Source organism: Meles meles, chromosome 6 (genome assembly GCF_922984935.1).
Source record: "Meles meles chromosome 6, mMelMel3.1 paternal haplotype, whole genome shotgun sequence".
NCBI classification, from domain to species: domain Eukaryota; kingdom Metazoa; phylum Chordata; class Mammalia; order Carnivora; family Mustelidae; genus Meles; species Meles meles.
The window spans coordinates 35,789,163-35,811,004 of record NC_060071.1 but is presented as its reverse complement, the minus strand read 5'-3'; the positions used below and the strand labels follow the sequence as shown (position 1 = coordinate 35,811,004).

The window sequence follows — 21,842 nt, the reverse complement described above, 5'->3', positions numbered from 1 at the left end:
AAGTTCTCAACATACTTACATACCTTCAAGAGAAGAAAAATTCTATCTGAATTAGACATGATAATTTCTTAAAGAAATCATGTATTTAATTAAATCTAAGGAGAATTTGGAAATGAAACATTTTATGGTTAGTAAAGCTACTTTCTGTAGCTTGTGTCTGCTTGTCAATTTCACTGTGCATATACATCACCTCAGGAACTTTTGAGAGTCTGGTTGAAATGATACAGTAGATGTGGACCAGGACTTAGGATTCAGAATTTCTAACAGACTCAGGTGATTGTGATTTTGTGAACTACAGTTTTAAGAAGCAAGCAACCTTGAACTGTTTCCAGTTGATTGTTACAGAAGTAGTACTCTAAATTTCTATTCATATCATCATAAAGTGGGAAAAAAACCACATTTTTTCACCCCATTCCCTGACCAGTCCCCAGGGATGTTAACTCCAGAACAGCTTTAATATAAATACTTCTAAACATTTTATTACATGTTGAGTATATCATAGAACTTTACCACAGGTGCCAGGGTGGTTCAGTCTGTTAAGCATCTGCCTTCTACTCAGGTCATGATCTCAGGGTCCTGGGATGGAGACCCACATCGAGCTCCCTGCTCAGTGGGGAGTCTGCTTCTCCCTCTCCCTTTGCTCCTCCCTTCTCATATTTCTCTCTCAAATAACTAAAATCTTTTTTTTTTTTCTTTAAAGATTTTTAAAATTTATTTGACAGAGAGCAACACAGTGAGAGAGGGAACACAAGCAGGGGGTGTGGGAGAGGGAGAGGCAGACTTCCCCTGAGCAGGGAGCCCAACACAGGACTCAGTCCCAAGACCCTGGGACCACAACCCGAGCTGAAGGCAGACGCCCAATAACTGAGCCACCCAGGTGCCCCTCAAGTAAAAATTTTCAACAACAACAACAAAATGAACTTTGTTTTTGTAACTAGAAAATGGAATATTGTACGTTGCTTAGTAACCTTTTTTCACTCAGTGATGTCTCATGAATATCCTTCCATGTCAGTGCAAACAGATTTCTTTTTTATTGCATAATATTGTAAGTATGGATATGGCATAATTTATAGGCAATTTGCCTTTGGAAAAATGTAGGTTATCTTTGCTGTATTGCTTTTCCAAATAATGTGCATGTGAAATTTCTTACTCTTCCCCTTCTATACTTAACCTGTCTTTAAAAAGTATTTTATTTATTTGACAGAAAGCACAAGCAGGGGGAGTAGCAGTGGGAGAGGCAGGGAGAGATGGAGCCTGATGCCAGGTAGGACCCTGTGATTGTGACCTGAGCCGAAGGTAGATGGCCTACCTGACTGAGCCACCCAGGTGGCCCCCTTCTATTCATACATATTTCTGCAGAGTAGGTTTCTGGAAGTGAAATCTTTAGATCCTTCTTAGGTCATGTGCATTTTTAACTTTGATCCGTTCTGCCAAACCACTCTCAAAAGTTGCATTTCACTAACATGAAGTATTTCCCTTCCTTTGTCCCTGGATGTTATAAACTTTTAAGATCTTAGTCATTGTAGCAGATTTAAAAACACTTGTTGTAATTAAGGAGATTGAATATTTTCTTGTTTTTCAGCCAATTGTATTCTTAGAATTCATAAACCATTCATTTGTGTTGGATTGTTTTTTACAGACTTGTATGTTTGCTTATTTACTGTTTATTGTAGGTGTTGCAAATACTTCTTTCTATACAGAAGTTTTTATATTTTATGGCTTTTGGGTTTCTGATATTAAGGCATTACCAAGTAAGTGTCTATAAAATTTGGTGGATTATCAGCAGCTCTGAAGGAGCTTGTAGATTAAACTAGATGGAAAACCTACTATAAAAATGAGGTCATTCCTATCAAAAGAAATGAAATGTTGCCATTTGTGACGACGTGGATGGACCTGGAGGGTATTATGCTTAGCAAAATAAGTCATTCGGAGAGAGACAACTATCATATGATCTCCCTGATATGAGGAAGGGGAGATGCAAGGTGGGGAGTTTGGGGGTAGGAAATGAATAAATGAAACAAGATGGGATCAGGAGAAAGACAAACCATAAGAGACTCTTTTTTTTTTTTTTCAAAGATTTTATTTATTTGACAGAGAGAAATCACAGAGAGGCAGGCAGAGAAAGAGGAAGGGAAGCAGGCTCTCCGCTGAGCAGAGAGCCCAATGTGGGACTCGATCCCAGGACCCTGAGATCATGACCTGAGCCGAAGGCAGCGGCTTAACCCACTGAGCCACCCAGGTGCCCCCATAAGAGACTCTTAATCTCAACAGACAAACTGAGGGTTGCCAGGGGGAGGAGGGTAGGGAGAGGGTGGTGGGTTATGGACATTGGGGAAGGTATGTGCTGTAGTGAGTGCTGTGAAGTGTGTAAACCTGGCGATTCACAGACCTGCCCCTGGGGCTAATAATACATTATATGTTAATAAAAAAAAATTTAAAAAATTTTTTTAAAATGAGGCCATTCTTTTTTTTTAAGTTTTTATTTAATTTTTTAATTTTTATTTAATTTTTTAAAAGTTTTTATTTAATTAAAAAATTTAACTTATTTAATTAGTAGAGTTAACGTACAGTGTTACATTAGTTTCAGGTGTACAGTGTACTATTCAGTACTTAACATACATGACCTGGTGCTCATCACAATGAGTGCCCTCCTTAATCCCCATCACCTATGTCACCCATCCTCCCACCCCCTCCCCACGGAAAACCATCAGCTTGTTCTCCATAGTTAAGAGTCTTTTTCTTGGTTTGCCTCTCTCCCTGTTTATTTCTTTTGCTTGTTTGTTTTGTTTCTTAAATTCCACATATGAGTGAAGTCATACAGTATTTGTCTTTTTCTGACTGACGTTGCTTAGCATAGTACTATCTAGCTTCAGTCATGTCATTGCAAATGGCAGGATTTCATTCTTTTTTTTATGAGCCCATTTTTTTGTAGGAAATTTGTCAAACTGAGTGTTGAGATGGAATGTATAACCTGTTTAATTCCATTGCAGATCAAATTCTGAGATAAATGAAAAGCTAGGCTCTGAGGCCTTTCTGTGTATGTTCATTGGGTTAAAAAGTGGTTTTTTGCTGTTTCATCTTAGACTACGTTTTTATGAAACCTATTCATTTAATATTGAGCTTTCTCCTAAAATAAGAAAGTTGTGTATTGAGAACATTCAAAAATAGTTGCTTCCCCACAATACTAATCATAGGAGTGTCATTCAATAACTTGATTTATTTTACCAGGAGATCCTGTCACGTTCTTTTTATTTATTTACTTATTTTTGTCACACTCTTTTAAATGCGGACATCTGTATACATGTGTATATATGTGTATACATGTGAATACGTACATCTAGATATGTAGTTCTTCACTTTGGCTATGTAATGGAATTGCCAGGGAGCTTTCAAAATACTGGTAATGCCCAGGTTCTTTCCTCACTTGTCCTCTGATGTATTTAGTGTAGGGTGTGGCCTCCACATTGGGTTTTTTAAAGTTCCTTATATGATTCTAATGTGCTACCAAAGTTGAGAACTGCTTGATCAAAGAATGGAGGATGACAGTGCATTAATATTAAGGCATCAGCTGGGAGAGTTGGCATATTCACACCCCCTTTCTTTTTTCTTTTTTCTTTTTTTTTTTTAAGATTTTATTTATTTATTTGACGGAGAGAGAGAGAGAGAGATCACAAGTAAGCAAAGAGGCAGGTAGAGAGAGAGAGGGGGGAAGCAGGTTCTCCACTGAGCAGAGAACCTGATGTGTGGAGCTTGATCCCAGGACTGGGATCACGACCCGAGCTGAAGGCAGAGGCTTAACCCACTGAGCCACCCAGGCGCCCCTTCACACCCACTTTTTACAACAGAACTTTGTAGATACTTTCAAAGCATATACTGCTGCTATAACCTTAGAATGTAGTTTTCTTCAAATTACTACACTATTACACTGCTAGGTCATGACGAGTCTGCTTGAGATTCTCTTTCTCCCTCTGCCTCTACTCTTCCCTCCCAACCCCTGCACGTGTGTACTCTCTCCAAAATAAATACATCTTTTAAAAAAAACAGGGGCCCCTGTGTGGCTCAGTGGATCAAGCCTCTGCCTTCTGCTCAGGTCATGATCTCAGGGCCCTGGGATTAGGCCCTGCATTGGGCTCTCTGCTCAGCAAGGAGCCTGCTTCCCCCCACTTCTCTCTGCCTGCCTCTCTGCCTACTTGTGATCTCTCTCTCTCTCTCTCTCTCTCTGTCAAATAAATAAATAAATACATAATCTTTAAAAAAAAAAAAGTTGGCTTTCTAAAAAAACAAAAAAAAAAACAAAAAACAAAACCTTTCAATCAGAATTGCTATGGTGAAGTCCAAGTATTGGTATTTTTCAAGTTCCTCAGGAGATTTTAATATGTAGCCCAAATGAGGGACCGTAGTTTTAGAGTTTACCACTGGAGAATATGTGAGATTTTAGATTGTTTTATTGCCCTAAAAGTTAAATGCTGCTGCTAGTACTAATTTTCTAATTATATTGATTTTGCTTGTTAACTTTTTATATCTTTTTGTTTGTATCTTTAATAAATGAGAACCGCCAATAAAAGTAGGATGAAAAGTTATTTCAACCAAGAGCTTGAATTGACTTTCTACTCAACTAATCAAGAATTTTGGTAGCATGCATAGGTGATACCTCTCCCTTGATTGGGCCCCAGCCTAAAGCAGTTAAATCAGAATCTTTAAAGGTGGTGTTACAATATAAATTTTTAGGAAATTTTCCCACTATTCAGATTCTATTAATCTTATTTCATCATGGGTCAAATGACTTAATCTTTCTAACTTCATCTGTAAAATGTAAATAATGCCTACCTTGTATAAAGTGTTGCTGTGAAGATTAAATAAATGTGTTTAGAGTGCCTGCCACGGATAATTTCATGTCTGTGTTCTTTCTATTCAGCATCGTTCTTTTGACACTTACAGTTCTTTAAATAGAACTGCATTATAGATGCTCCAGTGTAGGTTAAATTGCTTTTATAACTTAGTATTTTAAATTTATATATTAATTTCTATGAAATTTATACTTTTGGGTGTACAGTTTCATTAATTTTGACCAGGGCCTGGTGTTCTGTATTTGCTACCACAGTCAACATACAGAACAGTTCCATAATGGCTGCCTTAAAAATTCCTGCTACTCCATTTGTTTAAACCCTCCCCTGGCAACCGGGAATTTATACACCATTCCTGTGGTTTTGTTTGGAATTGTACAATATGTAGCCTATTGAATCTGGCTTCTTTCACTAAGAATTTGCATTTGAGATTCATTCATATTTTATGTATCAATAGTTCTTTCTTTTGCTGAGTAGTATTCCATTGTGGATGTACCACAGTTTTTTTTTAATTCCTTTTTTAAAAATTAAAAAAAAATTTTTTTTAATTAACTTATAATGTATTATTAGCCCCAGGGGTACAGGTCTATGAATCGCCAGTTTTACACTTCACAGCACTCACCATAGCACATACCTTCCCCAATGTCCGTAACCCAACCACCCTCTCCCTACCCCTCTCCCCCTGGCAGCCCTCAGTTTGTTTTGTGAGATTGAGTCTTTTGTGGTTTGTCTCCCTCCCGATCCCATTTATTCCTTTCCGATCCCCAAAACCCCCATGTTGCCTCTCAACTTCCTCATATCAGGGAGATCATATGATAATTGTCTTTCTCCGATTGACTTATTTCGCTCAGCATAATACCCTCTAGTTCCATCCACATCATTGCAAATGGCAAGATTTCCTTTTCTTTTGATGGCTGCATAGTATTCCACTGTGTGTGTGTGTGTGTGTGTGTGTGTGTATATATATATGCATATATATATATACACACCACATCTTCTTTATCCATTCATCTGTTGATGGACATCTAGGTTCTTTCCATAGTTTGGCTCTTGTGGACATTGCTGCTATAAACATTTGGGTGCACGTGCCCCTTCGGATCACTACATTTGTATCTTTAGGGTAAATACCCGGTAGTGCGATTGCTGGGTCGTAGGGTAGCTCTGTTTTCAACTTTTTGAGGAACCTCCATGCTGTCTTCCAGAGTGGTTGCACCAGCTTGCATTCCCACCAACAGTGTAGGAGGGTTCCCCTTTCTCCACATCCTTTCCAGCATCTGTCATTCCCTGACTTGTCAATTTTAGCCATTCTGACTGGTGTGAGGTGGTATCTCATTGTGTACCACAGTTCCTTTAACCATTCCCCAGTTATGGAGTATTTGGGCTGTTTCCAGTTTTTGCCAGGTAGGAATAAAGCTGTTATAAACTTTGTTATATAGACTTTTTTGAATGAAGTTAAATTTTAGGGTAAATTTCTAATAATTAGATTTGGGGCCTGTAGTAAGTATATCTTTAACCTTTTAAGAAATCACTAAATTTTTTCCTGTTGGCTGTATTATTATACATTCCCACCAGCAGTGTATGAAAGTACCAGTTACACCACATATTCTGCTGCACATGGGTTTGTCTGATAGGTTTCCTCTTCCCCCACACACATTCTAGTAGGCTTTGTAGTGGTGACATTGTGACTTCAATTCCTGTGTTCAAATAACTAAGAATATTGAGCATCGTTTCTTGTTCTTTTTCATGCCTCTCTATAGATTTTCTTTGGTGAAGTGTCTGTTCAAAGCTTTTGTCTATTTTTAAAATTGGGTTTTTGTTTTTTTTTATTAGGTTTCAAGAGATTTTAAAAATATGTGTATTCTAAATACAAGTCCTTTGTAAGATATGACTTGAATATATTTTCTCCCAGTCTCTGGCTTTTCTTTCCATTTTCTTCAAGTGTCCCTTTCATTTTGTTGAATTCCAATGTATCAGTTTTTCTTATGGATGTGCTTTTGTCTTCCAAGAACTCTTTGCCCAAATAGAGGCCCCAAAGATTTTTCCTCTAGATATTTTATAGTCTTGTGTTTTACATTTAGGTCTGACCCATTATTAATTTTATATGATGTGTAAGGTTTAGCTTAAAGTTGGTATTTATTTATTTATTTAGATTTTATTTTTAATGAGAGCACGTGAGATAGCAGAGGGAGAGGAGGAAGCAGACTCCCCACTGACCAGGGAGCTGGATGTGGGCTCGATTTCAGGACCCTGAGATCATGACCTAAGCTGAAGACAGATACTTAACTGACTGAGCCACCCAGGCGCCCATTTTTTTTTTTTTTTAATACATAGATGTCTTGATAAATTACTTGACCACTGTTTTTAGAAAAAGCTGTTTTCCTCCCTTTGAATTGTAGCACCTTTGTAAAAAAAGTCATTTTGCTATGTTTGTGTTGATCTGTTTCTGGCTTCTGTTCCTTTGATTGGTATATCTATCCTTTTGCCAATACTGTAGCTTTATAATGTATTTTGATATCAGGTATTCTTTTCTTAATAATAACATTTTAATTTATTTATTTGTTTTCCAACTATTTAAATTCCAGTTAATTAAAATAGAGTGTAACGTTAGTTTCTGGTGTAGAATCTGGTGATTCATCACTTCCATACAACACCCAGTGCTCATCACAAGTGTACTCCTTAATACCCATCACCCATTTAACCCATGCCCCTACCTATCTCCCCTCCAGCAAACATCAGTTTGTTCTCTGTAGTTAAAAGTCTGTTTTTGGGTGCCTGGGTGGCTCAGTGGGTTAAGCTACTGCCTTCGGCTCAGGTCATGATCTCAGGGTCCTGGGATTGAGTCCCGCATCGGGCTCTCTGCTCAGCAGGGAGCCTCCCTCTCTCCCTCTCTCTCTCTCTCTCTCTCTGCCTGCCTCTCCATCTACTTGTGATCTCTCTCTGTCAAATAAATAAATAAAATCTTTAAAAAAAAAAAAGTCTGTTTTTGCTTTGCCTCTCTTTCTCCCCACCATGTCCATCTGTTTTTTCAGATTTGACATGCAAGGGAGATCATATGATACTAGTCTTTCTCTGGCGGACTTACTTCCTTTTAGCATAATACTTTTTTTATCTCCATTTAGGTGGTTACAAATGGTAAGATTTTATTCCTTTTTGAGGCTGAGTAATATTCCAGAGTGTGTGCCTGTGTGCACACACATACACATTTTCTTCATCCATTCATCATTTGGTAGATATTTGGACTCTTTCCGTAATTTGGCTATTATTAATAATATTGTATAAATATCAGGGTGCATGTGCCCTTTGAATCATTATTTTTGTATCCTTAAGGTAAATACCTAGAAGTACAGTTGTTGGATTGTAGGATAGTTCTAGTTTTAACTTTTTGAGGAATCTTTATACTCTTTTCCAGAGTGGCTGCATCAGTTTGCTTTCCTACCAACCCCACAAGAGTATTCCCCCTTTTCTGCATCCTCACCAAATCTTGTTTCCTGTGTTGTTAATTTTAGCTATTCTGACAGTTGTGAGGTGGTATCTCATTGTAGTTTTGATTTGTATTTACCTGACGATGAGTGATACGGAGCACGTTTTCATGTGTCTGTTAGCCATCTTTATGTCTCCTTTGGAAAAATATCTGTTCCTGTCTTCTGCCTAGTTTTTAAACTGGATTATTTGTTTTTTTGGGTGTGAGTTTGATATATATATACATATATATTTTTGATATGTTATTTGCAAATACCCTTTTCCACTCTGTAGGTTGCCTTTTAGCTTTGCTGATTGTTTCTTTTGCTGTGCAGAAGGGGTCTTTTTGTTTGTTTTGCCTTTTTTTTTTTTAAGAATTTATTTATTAGATATGGAGAGAGAGCACAAGCAGGGGGAGGGGCCGAGGGAGATGGAGGGAGAGAAGCAGGCTCCCCACCTAGCAGGGAGTCCAACAAGATCCCAAGACTCCGGGACCATGACGTGAGCTCAAGGCAGCTCCTCCTCAACCATCAGAGCCACCCAGGTGCCCCCAGAAGCTTTAAATCTTGATGAAGTCCCAGTAGTTCATTATTGCTTTTGTTTCCCTTGCCTCAGGAGACCTATCTAGTAAGAAGTTTCTGTGACTGGATGTCAAAGAGGTTGCTTACCTGTGTTCCCGAGGATTTTGATGGTTTCCTGTCTCACATTTAGGTTTTTTTACCTATCTTGATTTTATTTTTGTGTATGGTGTAAGAAGGTGGTTCAGTTTCATTCTTCTGCATATTGCTGTCTAGTTTTCCCAGCACCATTTGTTGGGGAGAGTATCTCTTTTTCTGTTCGACATTCTTTACTGCTTCACTGAAGACTAGTTAACCATATAGTTGTGGGTCTATTTCTGAGTTCTCTGTTCTGTTCCATTAATCTGTGTGTTTGTTTTCATAACAGTACCATACTGTCTTGATCAGTTGGTGTTCTTTTCAAAATTATTTTGGTTATTCTAGTTTCCTTGCTATTCCATATGAGCTTTAGAATCATTTTGTTGATACCTACCAAAAAATCTTACTGGGATTTTAATTGGTATTGTTTTTGTTTTGTTTTGTTTTGTTTTGTTTTTTTAAAGATTTTATTTATTTATTTGACAGACAGAGATCACAAGTAGGCAGAGAGGCAGGCAGAGAGAGAGAGAGAGGAGGAAGCAGGCTCCCCGCGGAGCAGAGAGCCTGATGCGGGGCTCGATCCCAGGACTCTGGGATCATGACCTGAGCCGAAGGCAGAGGCTTTAACCCACTGAGCCACCCAGGCGCCCCGGTATTGTTGAATCTGTAGATCAATTTGGGAAGAAATGATATTTTAATTATAATGAGTCTCCCAAACCCATGAAGATAGTGTATTTATCCATTTTATCTAGGTCTTTTTTATTTCCTTCATCAGTATTTTGCAGTTTTCAGCATACAGATTCTTTATACATATTGTTAAATGTATACCTAAATATTTCAAATTTGTGTGCTATTGTAAGTGGTTCTTTAAAAATTTTTTGATTTCTAGTTATTCATTGATTGCTCTAGGAATTATAATGTAACTATTTTAACTCTTCACATTCTACTTAGAATTAATATTCTATCACTCCAAGTAACACATACATATGTGAAGAAGTTTCACATCTATATAGATTACTTTTCTCTCAATCCCTTTATATGATAGTTGTCGTATGTGTTGCATTTTATACCTTTAACACTTTCCCCCACCATTACATGTTATAATTTTTGGTTTCAGTAATTTTATATGTTTTCAAGAACATAAGATTAGAAAATAGTCCATAATATTTACCTATTTACCATTTCTCTTGCTCTTTTCCCCCCAAATTTCCCTTGCTCCTAAAGAACTTAGCATTTCATTTAGAGCAGATCTGCTGGCAATAAGTTCTTGCAATTGTGGTTTTGTTTTGTTTTGGTTTGGTTTGGTTTTTGGTCCGAGAATATCTTTGTCTTCATTCCTGAACTATACTTTCACTGAATATAGAATTCTAGGCTGACAGCTTTTAGTATTACCCCACAGGGCCCTGAGAGGCTGGTGTGTTTTGTTTTGTTCTGTTTTTTTAAGGTTTTATTTATTTATTTGACAGAGAGAGTGAGAGCACAAGCAGGGGGAGCAGTAGAGGGAGTGGGAGAAGCAGGCTCTCCACTGAGCAGGGAGCCTGATGTGGGGCTCCATCCCAGGAACCTGGGATCATGACCTGAGCCAAAGGCAGACGTTTAACCCACTAAGCCACCCAGGCACCTCGAGAGACTGTTCTTTTTTTTTTTTTTTTTTTAAAGATTTTATTTATTTATTTGTCAGAGAGAGAGAGAGAGCACAGGCAGGCAGAGTGGGGGCAGGTAGAGGCAGAGGGAGAAAGCAGGCTCCCTGTGGAGAAAGGAGCCGTATGTGGGACTCAATCCCAGGACACTGGGATCATGACCTGAGCTGAAGGCAGCCGCTTAACCAACTGAGCCACCCAGGCACTGCAAGAGACTGTTCTTTTAAAAACAAAACAGAAAAGATAGTTTTTCTGTTAAGTTTGGGTGTGTTTTTTTGGCTATATCTTCAAGTTCAGTGTCTTCTTTGTTACCTCCTTTCTGCTGCTGAGCCTGTCCAGTAACCTTTGTGTTTTTTAGTTCTAAAATTTCCATTTGGTTCTTTTTTATAACTTCTTTTCATTTTAAGGTGTCCATTCTCACCTAATGGATCATGTTTTTAATAGTTGCTTTAAACTTTTGTACTTCTGATATCTAGGTCATCTTGGGGTCGGCATTCTATTAATTACCTTCTCCCTTGAGGATTGGTCGGATTTTTGTTGTTCTTGCAATATGTGTTAATTTTTGGATTCTGTCTTGGATGTTTTGAATATTGTGAGATTCTGCATCCTGTTAAATCCTTCAGAGGTGAGGATTTTTTGTTTCAGTAAACATGTCAATCCAGTTAGGTTATAACTGCATATTCTTTCTCACTTTATATAGGTGGTGGTTCCATTATCTGTTCAGTTTTCAAAGCCTTTGCTGTGTTGAGTTGCCCTTCCATTCCTTCCCACTTAGATTGATCTAGGACTTGGGCAGGGATTTATACTATAGCGGTAGTCTAAAAGCCTCTCCTGTACTTTAGCTGCGTTCCACATGTACATAGCTTGCAGGTGAACCCAGGTTCATAAGAAGAATTAGGGGTCTGCTCCTCCATCTTTCTTTTCTCAGCAGTTTCCCCTATACTCTCTGACTCCCAGAGACCCTTTTCTTCATTTCTCTAGCCAGAAGCATGGCTTAGTTTGTTACCTGTCATGCCTTGAGGTGAAGTGGCAAGAGAGAAAAGAACATGGATCCCCCCAACTTTTTTTCACAACAGGGGCCCTCTTCCTGATTCTTCTATTCAGAGCAATGGATTTTCTCTTGTCATTCTGCAGCAGTGTAGTTTTATGGCTATGGCAGGCCTCAGGCAAGACCTAGAGAAACAGGAGAGAAAGAAAAAAAAATAAGTATTTTCCTTACATTGTTAGGAGTCTTTTGCCATAATCCTCTAGGAGAAAAGACTCTCTCCTTTCAGTGTTAGCTGCTCATGCTTGCTGCAGCAGTTTCCCTATATGGCCCACTCCAAAGCCAGGAAATAAAAGATAAAAAACAGGATACCCACGATCACCTTATTTGTTGTTCTTCACTTCTCTCCCCAATCTGCCTGCTGTTGAAGAGTATTTTGTTCAGTTTTTACTTGTAATCAGTGAGAGAGTGAGCCACTGCAATGAGCTTATTTATTCTGTCTTGGCCAGGACCAGAAGTCAGTTTATTTTGTTTTTAGATAAATTAACATTATTGGTGTATAACTATATGACTGAATATATTCATTTTTAAGTGGATAGTTTGTTTTGAGAAGTGTTTTCCCTCATCTAACCAACTGTCAACGTTCAAGAAATAGTACATTCCCAGAAAGCTCCCTTGTGTTTCTTAGCTTTCTGCCATCCCTTCATCCTGTCTTGATTCACCCTTTACTACTAGTCATTAAACATATGACTGGTAGTAAAATGAGATCTTTAATATTTCTTTAGGTTCTACTACATGGAATAAATGAAAGAATACTAGATTCAGATTGTCATAGGCTAAAATTCACAACTTTTCCACTTAATTAACTGGATAATATTGGGTAATTTTTATAACCTCCAAAGAGTCTCATCATGGTTTTCTCATATTTAAAATGGCAGATAAGTGCTCTCTTACAGAGAGCTTTGAGTGGGGATATATAAAGTACCTTATATAGGTCTTGGCATACAGTAGATTCACAGTATGTGTTATTCTCCCATTACCTTTCCTTCTATGCAGTGCACATTAAGCCAGCTACACAGAAATAGTGACCCAGATAGAGTTATTTAGTTTGTATTGTGAAATATCTCTTGCCCCATAGCATAGACCCAGGCAGAATATAAGTATTTTGGCATTATCATGCCACTGTGGTTGAGATGAATTTTTTCAGTCTATCCTATTAGAAAAAACTTTTGAGCATCTACCTTTGATGTAATATGTACCTCAGGCACATAGACCTACACAGCAATTTTTGAAGGATGAGATAAAAAATAGAAAAATTGTCCTGTTTCTTCATCTGGGAGACTGCCGGTCTAATTTTCTGATCCCTTGCATCATGATCACATTTAGGAATACCCTACCCCACACCTATTAAGTAGAACCATATGTGGGGGTGGACCCTAGTAATCTGTGTTTTAACTGAACTTTCCATAATAATTTTTGATACTGGAACTCAAACACAGAAAAGACACTACAGCAACATCAAAGGGCATCAGAGAGCATTTGTCCTCTTCTCCCTTTTTTCTGTGTGCAAGCTGAGACTTCAGCAACTCCTGAAACATTTTCCCCAAGCACACTACTCTGTCTAGTGGTAGAAAACAGTGTTATTTGGGTGCCACAGAGTTATAGGCCACACAATTCTCATGGGCACTACTAATTGATAGGATTATTGCCTTTATTTTACATATGACTAAACCTAAATGAATAATTATTTCAATTGCAGGCAGATCCTGTTGTGAAAACCTGTTTCCAAACAGGGTTGGGTTGGGGCAGTTAGGGTGTTAATAAATTGTTGAATCATATTTTTGAGAAAGAGTTGGGCAAAACACTGTATATTCTGCACAAATAAACATAAAATAGGATCAGTTAATCGGGTTTTTGGGGGGGGTTGTTTTGTTTTACATATTAACTCTTGTAAAGTGATGATGTCTGTCGAATGCTTTGTTAAAGGAGAATTCCTAAGGGGGTCTGGGCCCAAGAAGCAAGGATAGCTAAATGGATTAGCAAAATGTGTCTAGAGTGGGTGAATGAAAGTTAACGTTATCTACCACTTTGGATTTTGGGGAGGGGTATTGAATGTAGGTGAATTTTTCTATGACAAATTGTATTGTTTCATGATATTTTTATGCAAGATAACTTTTTAATTAAATCAGTTGTTAACTAATACTGTGTTCTCACTATGGTGATACAGAAGTAGTTTTATGCAGAGATCTTTTTGAAATGTTATTTGATGTAATAAAATTATATGTGACCTACAAGTAAGCAGATTCAGGTTTGAGTTCCACCTCTGACAATTGTAACTAGCATTTTAGGTTAAAATTCTGTACCCAGATAGTAACCTGACTAGTTTGATGGGAAATGGAAATAAATATTAATAAAAATAAATGACAGCATTAAACAGTAGGACAGTCAGTTTTGGGTTTATTTCATGCTGTTAGCCTTTCCTTCTAGAACTGAAACGGTAGCTTCTGATTATACTCTCTAAATTATTACCCAATACAAATATTTTGTCTTTTTCATTAAATATCTCTGAAGGACCTTATGACTTATAAATGGTTTAGACTCATTTGAACTATTGAATACAATAAAGTATTAGAAATTTTATTAACAGAGTTACAGTATGCTAAATCTTAATTGTAAAAGAGTTCATTTAAATTAGTGCTTGATTTAATACAGCAGGTTTTCATTAGATTTCTTTTTGGCTTATTTAAAAAAACTTTTTATTATATTCAGTTGGCTGGCATATGGTACTACATCATTAGTTTTGATGTAGTATTCAGTGATTCATTGATTGCATATAACACCCAGTGCTCATCACTGCACGTGCCCACCCAGTTACCCCATCCTCCCACCCACCTTCCTTCTGTAACCCTCAGTTCGGTTCCCGGATTCTAGAGTCTCTCATGGTTTGTCTCCCTCTCTGATTTTTTTCCCATTCAGTTTTCCCTCCCTTCCCTTGTGGTCCTCTGCGCTATTCCTTATGTTTCACATATGAGTGAAACCATATGATAATTGTCTTTCTCTGCTTGACTTATTTACTTAGCATAATCCCCTCCAGTTCCACCGATGTCACTGCAAATGGTGGGTATTATCCTTTCTGATGACTGAGTAATATTCCATTGTATATATGAACCACATCTTCCTTATCCATTCTTTTTGGCTTATTTTGAATTCTGCTTTAGAATCCTCTATAAATCTCACAAATTAGTATGGCAAACTATTTTTAAATAGTCTTGATCTTACAACTAATTTTTGTTTTTTTCTTTGTAGAATAAAGAAATATCTTAGGAAAGGAAATTTGGGTGGGATGAAATTAAATTCAACCTAAAATTCACTAAATGTTAATGAAGTACTATTACCTTAAAATAACTTTTTTTCCCCCCTTCTTTAGAATCCAGCAACTATCACAAGAATACTCCTTAGCCACTTCAATTGGGATAAAGAGAAGCTAATGGAAAGGTAAGGAACTATATTGTCAGCTTTGTACTTACAAGTAACACAGGAAGCCTGTTGAACTGAATTTACAAGAAGCAAATAAGGAATTGATTTATAGACCGGTATGTGAAAAAAACCAGTGTGCAAGTAGTATGTGCTTTAATTTCTTGTATTCCTCATCTGTAAATTTTGCAATAAACTTAATGTTACGGGAACTCAAGCTTAGTGTTCCTTTTATTTTGGAGCTAAGTTGGGGGCTCTTCTTCAGTATCTTCAAAATTACATCACCTTGAGTACTGAGAACTAAAAATGTGTCTTGAAAAACTGGTCGAGGGGCACCTGGCTGGCTCAGTTGATGGAAAATGTAGCTCTTGATCTCAGGGTTCTGAGTTCAAGCCCCACGTTGGGTGTCGAGCCTACTTCAAAGAAGATAAAATACAGTTTAAAAAGCAATTCATATAGTCTTCAAACGTATGAATAATATCTTCCATTAATTACTTAAAATTTCTTGCCCATAAAACTTTAAGCATATTAATGACTTTTATTCAGTAAAAACAAGTTACTCAGGGTATCCTGACCATCAAAATAGCTGGTTGGACTTGTTCTCTGATTTCAAGCAAGATTATATTCCATTGAGTATTTTTAAATATTCCATTGAGTATTTTCTATTACATATTCCATTGAGTATTTTCTCTCTGAAAATGTTTCCAGATCTAAAAGGGAAGAAATTATAGGACTAGTGAAGGACAATATTAATGCAGTTCTTAACTTTTTTCTTCCTTAGATTGTGGTAGGGTGACAGCCTATATTTAAATTTATTCTACCAGCATATTCTTCAGTCTAAAATTAGCAGTCCTGATTTTAATAAAGAATTAACACTAGTTGGGAATTGAGAACCCAAATATTATGAGAAATAAATGGAAAATACTTCCCATTTGATTTTAAAGTTGAAAGAAGTTTGGAAAACATATATTAAATAATACCAAGAACATTGCTCAATTTATTTTTTAAAGATTTTATGTATTCATCAGAGAGAGAGAGATCACAAACAAGGGGAGCAGCAGGCAGAGGGAGAAGCAGGATCCGAGGGCTGTGGGATCATGACCTGAGCTGAAGGAAGACAATTAACCAGCTGAGCCACCCACATGTCCCCATTGCTCAGTTTCTCGCACATTGCACCCCAACTACAATTTAATAGTAACAAATAGTAGTTATCAGTTATGGAGCCCTTTCTTCCAGGCATTATTTCATTTTTTATGGAGTTAGAAACTATTATCTCCACTTAATTGATATGGAAAGTAAAGCTCTTAGGGATTAATATATTTAGCTCAGTTTTGTAACACAAATAGTTAGCATTCAAACTCAGGTCTGTTGGACCCTAAAGCTTATGTTCTTAAACATACATAGTTTTCCCAGGGTTCATGAAGAATAAAATATTCCTGAATGTGATTGCCCCTGCTGTCCCTCATGGATCTGACCACCTTTTTTGAAGTCAGTAGTATTTCTTATTTTTGGTAACATTTATTTTGTGGCTTATTTTACGACACTTTGGTTAGGAAAAGGATTTTTCATTATATCTGATTTTTTTTCTAGTGAACTTGACTTAACAGTTTTTTTCTTATTAATGTATTTCTCCAAAGAAAATTTTCTCCTGTAACACTGTTGACACTGCTGAAAGCATTTTTCGGTTAAATACTGTACTTAGTGGTAAGTATGAATTAAAAAGTAGGCAGCTCCTTGGAAACGTCTATGTGTGTGTGAACTTTTCAGTTTCTTTTTGTAATTTCAGTTTTTTATATATTCTGAGGGTATGTTATTGGGTACCGTTTAATCTTTAAGGTGTTTAAAACCAATATGCAATATCTTTTTGTCTCATTTAATGAGTTTCCCATTGTACTCCATGTTTAATATTAACAGTGCCACACTCAGTGATTACTAATATGTTTAGATTAAATTATTACCATTTTAAGTTGTTCTTTATATTTATTATGTTTTCTATTTGTTGTGGGGTTTTTTTTTTTGTTGGCTTGGTATCAATTTTTCTTCTCCCCTCCCCCCAATTTCAGAGTTACGTGTTTTATTTCAGTTTTTCTAGTGGTCACCTTTATAAGCATTTTTACTAGCTTATACTTAACTTTTTCTTTTTTTTTTTTCCTTTTGGCTAGTCTCTTGGCATCCCACTGTTTTCTCCAAATTTACCTTTTTCCCTCCAGAATATATCTTTAGTCATTTAAGTCATTTCATATGTATTAAAATTTTTAAGGGCTCTAACGGAAGTCCTTAATATTCTGAAATTTGGGGTAGTTTTGAAAGCACATCTAGTTGGGCCCTTTAAGTCTGAGAACTAATATTTTTGGTTTGGGGAAATTCTTAGCTATTATTCCTTCTCCTTTTCTTGATTCTCTTAATGCTTTCTGTAATCTGTGTTAGTCACATGTTGAAATTTCTGGATCTCTTTTGGAAGTTAATTTTAACTTTCTAAAAATGTTTTTTTCTGTACTTTTCATCTTTGTCTTTCTACTCTGGTCTGTGAAGTTCTTCAGGTTTATCTTTAATTCACTAACTTGTGTTTCTTTTTGCACCCATTTCTGCTATTTGGCCATCTTGAATTGTGTAGTTCAACAGTATCCATTTTATTTATTTTAATAACTTAATTCTTGTTTTGTGGATGCTCTTTTCCCCTTATCTGCCTTGACACATAATTCTTCTTATACTAATGTATTTTCTAGACTGTTTTTTAGTAAACAGAGAGGATTTAAAATATGTATCGGTATTTGGTACCTTTGAGAGTGTGTTGTTTTCAAATTGGTCAAATTTACACTATAATGAGTTCCAGTAAAAATCAATATGCATTCTATTTTCACACTTTCAAGTAACTTATTATCCCACAGTGATTATAACTAACTAAACAGGGACAATACAAATGTAGGATATGGCTGATGAGAACTGGGAATTTGCAGGTTTAGTATCTTTATAAGAAAAAGAAAAAGAGATAGAAAACAAAGCCTTTGAAACAGAACTTAGAAAAACACAAAATAAACCCAAAGACAGTAGGATAGATATTTAAGATAAAAGCAACATAAATGAAAGAGAACAAAAATATATAAAACAAAAACTTCTTTGAAAGGATTTTTTAAAAGGGAAATATCAAAAGAATGAGAAACAAGCCACGCACTTGGAGAAAATATTTGCAAAAGGTATCTGATAAAGACTGTTACCCAAAATAGATAAAGAACTCCTAAAACTCACTAATAAAAAAAACCCAGTGGGCAAAAATCTGAATAGACACTGCATTAAAGAAGATACGCAGATGTTAAATAAGTGTATGAAGAGATACTCAACAGCATATGTTATCAAGGCATTGCTAATTAAAACAAGATACCACTGCATACTTATTAGAATGGCTAAAATCCAAAACACTGACACTACCAAATACTGATGAGGATGCGGAGCAACAAGAACTCTTCTTGCTGGTGGGGATGCAAAATGGCGCAGCCAGTTTGCTTCCAGTTTGGCAGTTTCTTACAAAACTAAACATACTCTTAACCAGAGGATCTAGCACTCATACTTTTTGGTATTTACCCAAATGAGTTGAAAGCTTGTGTCCACACAAAACCCTGCACACATGAATATTCATAGCATTTTTATTCACAATTCTAAAATTTAGAAACAATCAAGATGTCCTCCAGTTGGTGGGTGGATGAATAAACTGTGATATGTCCAGACGCTTGAATATTATTTAGTGCTAAGAAGAAGTGAGGTATGAAGTCATGAAAAGACATGGATAAACTTTAAATGCATGTTACTAAGCAGAAGCTATATACTGTATGATTCCAACGATACGACATTTTGGAAAAGAAAAAACTACAGGTATAGTAAGATCAGTGGTTGCCAAGGATTAGGTGGAGGAAAGGATGAATATGTGGAGCAAAAAGGATTTTTAGGGCCGTGAAACTGTTCGGTATGAAACTGTTATGTTGCATATGTATCACAGTACATTTGTCCAAACCTATAAAATGTTTAACACAAAAGTGAACCTTAATGTAATCTGTGGACTTTGGATGATAATGATGTGTTGATGATTCTATCAGGTGTGCCGCTCTGGTATGAGTTGTTGATAGTGGGTCAGATTGGGGGTGGGGGCAAGGGGTAAATAGGAGTGGTCTCTACTTTCTGCTCAGTTTTGCTGTAAAAGCTTGTCAAAATGGGTGAGGAAATAAACCATTGGCAGATACGGATGTACGGAAGAAAGGCACAAATAAACAACATTGGGAATAATGCATAATTACAGATAGGAAAAAAATTTCAGAATTATAAATGAATACAGAGTACTACTTTTACCAATATATTTGAAAGCTTAGAATTGGAAATTCTAAGTAGAAAAATAACCATGGAAAAATGTAGTAGTATACTAAAAGATTCCTCTCCTCCAAAAACCACTAACTAGATGATTTTATGGTCAAGTTCTGTCTAATAAACCATCAAGAAACTGCAAGTTTCTATTGAAAATTATTTCAGAACATGGAAAAAGAGAAGACATCATTAATTCCTGTTAGTCAAATCAGAATAACCCTTGTTAATCTCGTTACAAAATTGGAGTATGGCTGCATAAGATAAAACCACCTTTATTATGAACATAGCTGTTGAATTAATAAGTAATATTTAATTAAATTGGAAGAATTAATGGTCTAGTAAGACTTCTCCTAGCATTTCTCCTAGGAATGTAAGAATAGGTCACGATTAGGAAAAAAATAATTTATCTATAGTACTTTACTACTTTTTAACAGGTTAGTGATACCCATGATTTAGGGGGGAAAAAAAACAATTTTTAGCAAACTAGGAAGGTAATTTCTCAGTTTCATGAAGGGTGTTAACTAATAATGTACAGCAGAATTACCCTTAATTTTGAAACATTGGAAGGATGTCCAATAAAATCAAACAGGGTACTGGCTGTCACCAGCATTTAAATGTACTAGAAGTTCTGATAAGTAAAATAATACATGGGAAATTAAATAAGTGGTATAAAATTGTTTGGCAGTGGGAGGTTATGGATTATATTTAGATTTTTCTTCATACTTTTATGTGTTCTGTGGACTTTCTTCACTAGAAGAGTGTTACAATAATACATTAGTTATGTAATTCAGAAAACAAGCACTCACTTGTAATGAAAGCTTTTATTTAAAAAAGAAAGAGAAATTTTTGTAGACCATATAATCATCTACCTAGGAAACTTCAAAGAATCGACTGATAAACTATTACGAACTTTAAAAAACAGCAGTGCTTAGGCCCCTTTCCATTCATTCTCCTTCCACCTCCCTTAATACCCTTGGAAAAAAGAATGTAAGGAGGCTTCGCTCAGTGACACTGTGCATCTTCCTGTCCTTGAGTATAAAAATGAAGGTGACTTGTATGACAGTCTTGTAACAATTTAGAATCCGAGGAATCATAAGAAAAGTTAGCATGGCCAATAATTTTGCTACATAGCTTTATGTATTTATTTACTTATTTATAGATTGATTTATTTGAGAGAGAGAGAGCACAAGCAGGGGGTGGAGGCAGAGGGAGAAGCAGGTTTCCCACTGAGCAAGGACCAGTTGAGGGAGTCATTCCCAAGATCCCGGGACCACAACCCGAGCTGAAGGGCAGACATTTAATCCACCGAGCCACCCAGGTGCCCCTAACATAGCATTTTTCAAAGAAATTGTACTTCCCAGTTGGTAACACAATATATTCAAGTATGATTTCTATTCATTTTGACATAATTAAAGAGAAATATTACCCTAGGAAAAATTGTGAAGTACTTCAAATTCTGTCCTTTCTTTCTACTGTCTTTCCTCATTTCCATATACCAGGCATATTAATTTCTTATTTATTTATTCATTAGGGAGCCCTAGTCCCTGCCATGGAGGGAGTCTAGTGAGAGCCATCGAAGTTTAAGTAGATTTCTTGCCAACAGTTCTTATTTGTCCCCAGACTTCTAGTCCATAGTTTAAACAAATTTATCCTGACCCCCAAAACAAGTAATTTATTCTTTTAAAGATACATTTTGGTGAAGGTGGTGAGGGGCTCATGGAGAAGGGACCATTTAAATTTTTTGGTGTCTTCTTTTCTCTCTGATAGCAACTCTCCAAACCTTTGCCATTTTCTTTCTTACCCAGCCTTTTGCATTTTTACTCTGTAGATTAACTTCTTTTTTGTTGTATAAATTAAACAGAATTTTCTCTCTTCACTGATTTCTTCCCATGCTCCTCCACATGAAGCAAAACAGAACAAATCAGAGAATTACAAGTGTGCCAACAGCTTTATCTGTCCTTCTACTTCTAAACTTTAAAGGCTAACCTTTCCATCTGGGATTTGATCTTATAATTTTTTTGTGGGGTGTTGCTTCCATTATTTCATCTGTCTTGTCTTGAGTCCTCTCCCTTTCCTGATAGATCAGTCAGGGTTTTTAGTTGTAAATATACTTGAAGAGAACAGGTGAAAAATGACATTAAAGATGGAGAATCAGCACCTGGGAGGCTCAATGGGTTAAGCCTCTGGTCATGATCTCAGGGTCCTGGGATCGAGCCCCACATTGGGCTCTCTGCTCGGTGGGGAGCATGCTTCCCCCTCTCTCTCTGCCTGCCTGACTACTTGTGATCTCTCTCTGTCCAAAAAAAAAAAGGAGATTCAGTGACTAAATAAAAGCTCTGCATCCAGCAAAAGTGCCCAAATCATAGTGTCAAACTGTTTCAGTAAATGCTGTTGCTATTGCCATTGGGCACAGGCATCACAGGTCATCATCAGT

General features: G+C 36.6%; 1 protein-coding gene across 2 annotated transcripts in view; it reads left to right on the top strand.

Moving 5' to 3' along the window:
- Window positions 1–21,842, top strand: part of ARIH1 (ariadne RBR E3 ubiquitin protein ligase 1) — a 121,938-nt gene that overhangs the window by 33,044 nt on the left and 67,052 nt on the right. Inside the window, exon 2 of one of the 2 annotated variants that reach the window (XM_046008161.1) lies at window positions 15,012–15,079. The exons of the other annotated variant lie outside the window; for it this stretch is intronic. Within the exon in view, the coding sequence (XP_045864117.1) occupies window positions 15,012–15,079 (68 nt within the window). The remainder of the gene's footprint in view (window positions 1–15,011; window positions 15,080–21,842) is intronic. 2 annotated transcript variants of the gene reach the window in all.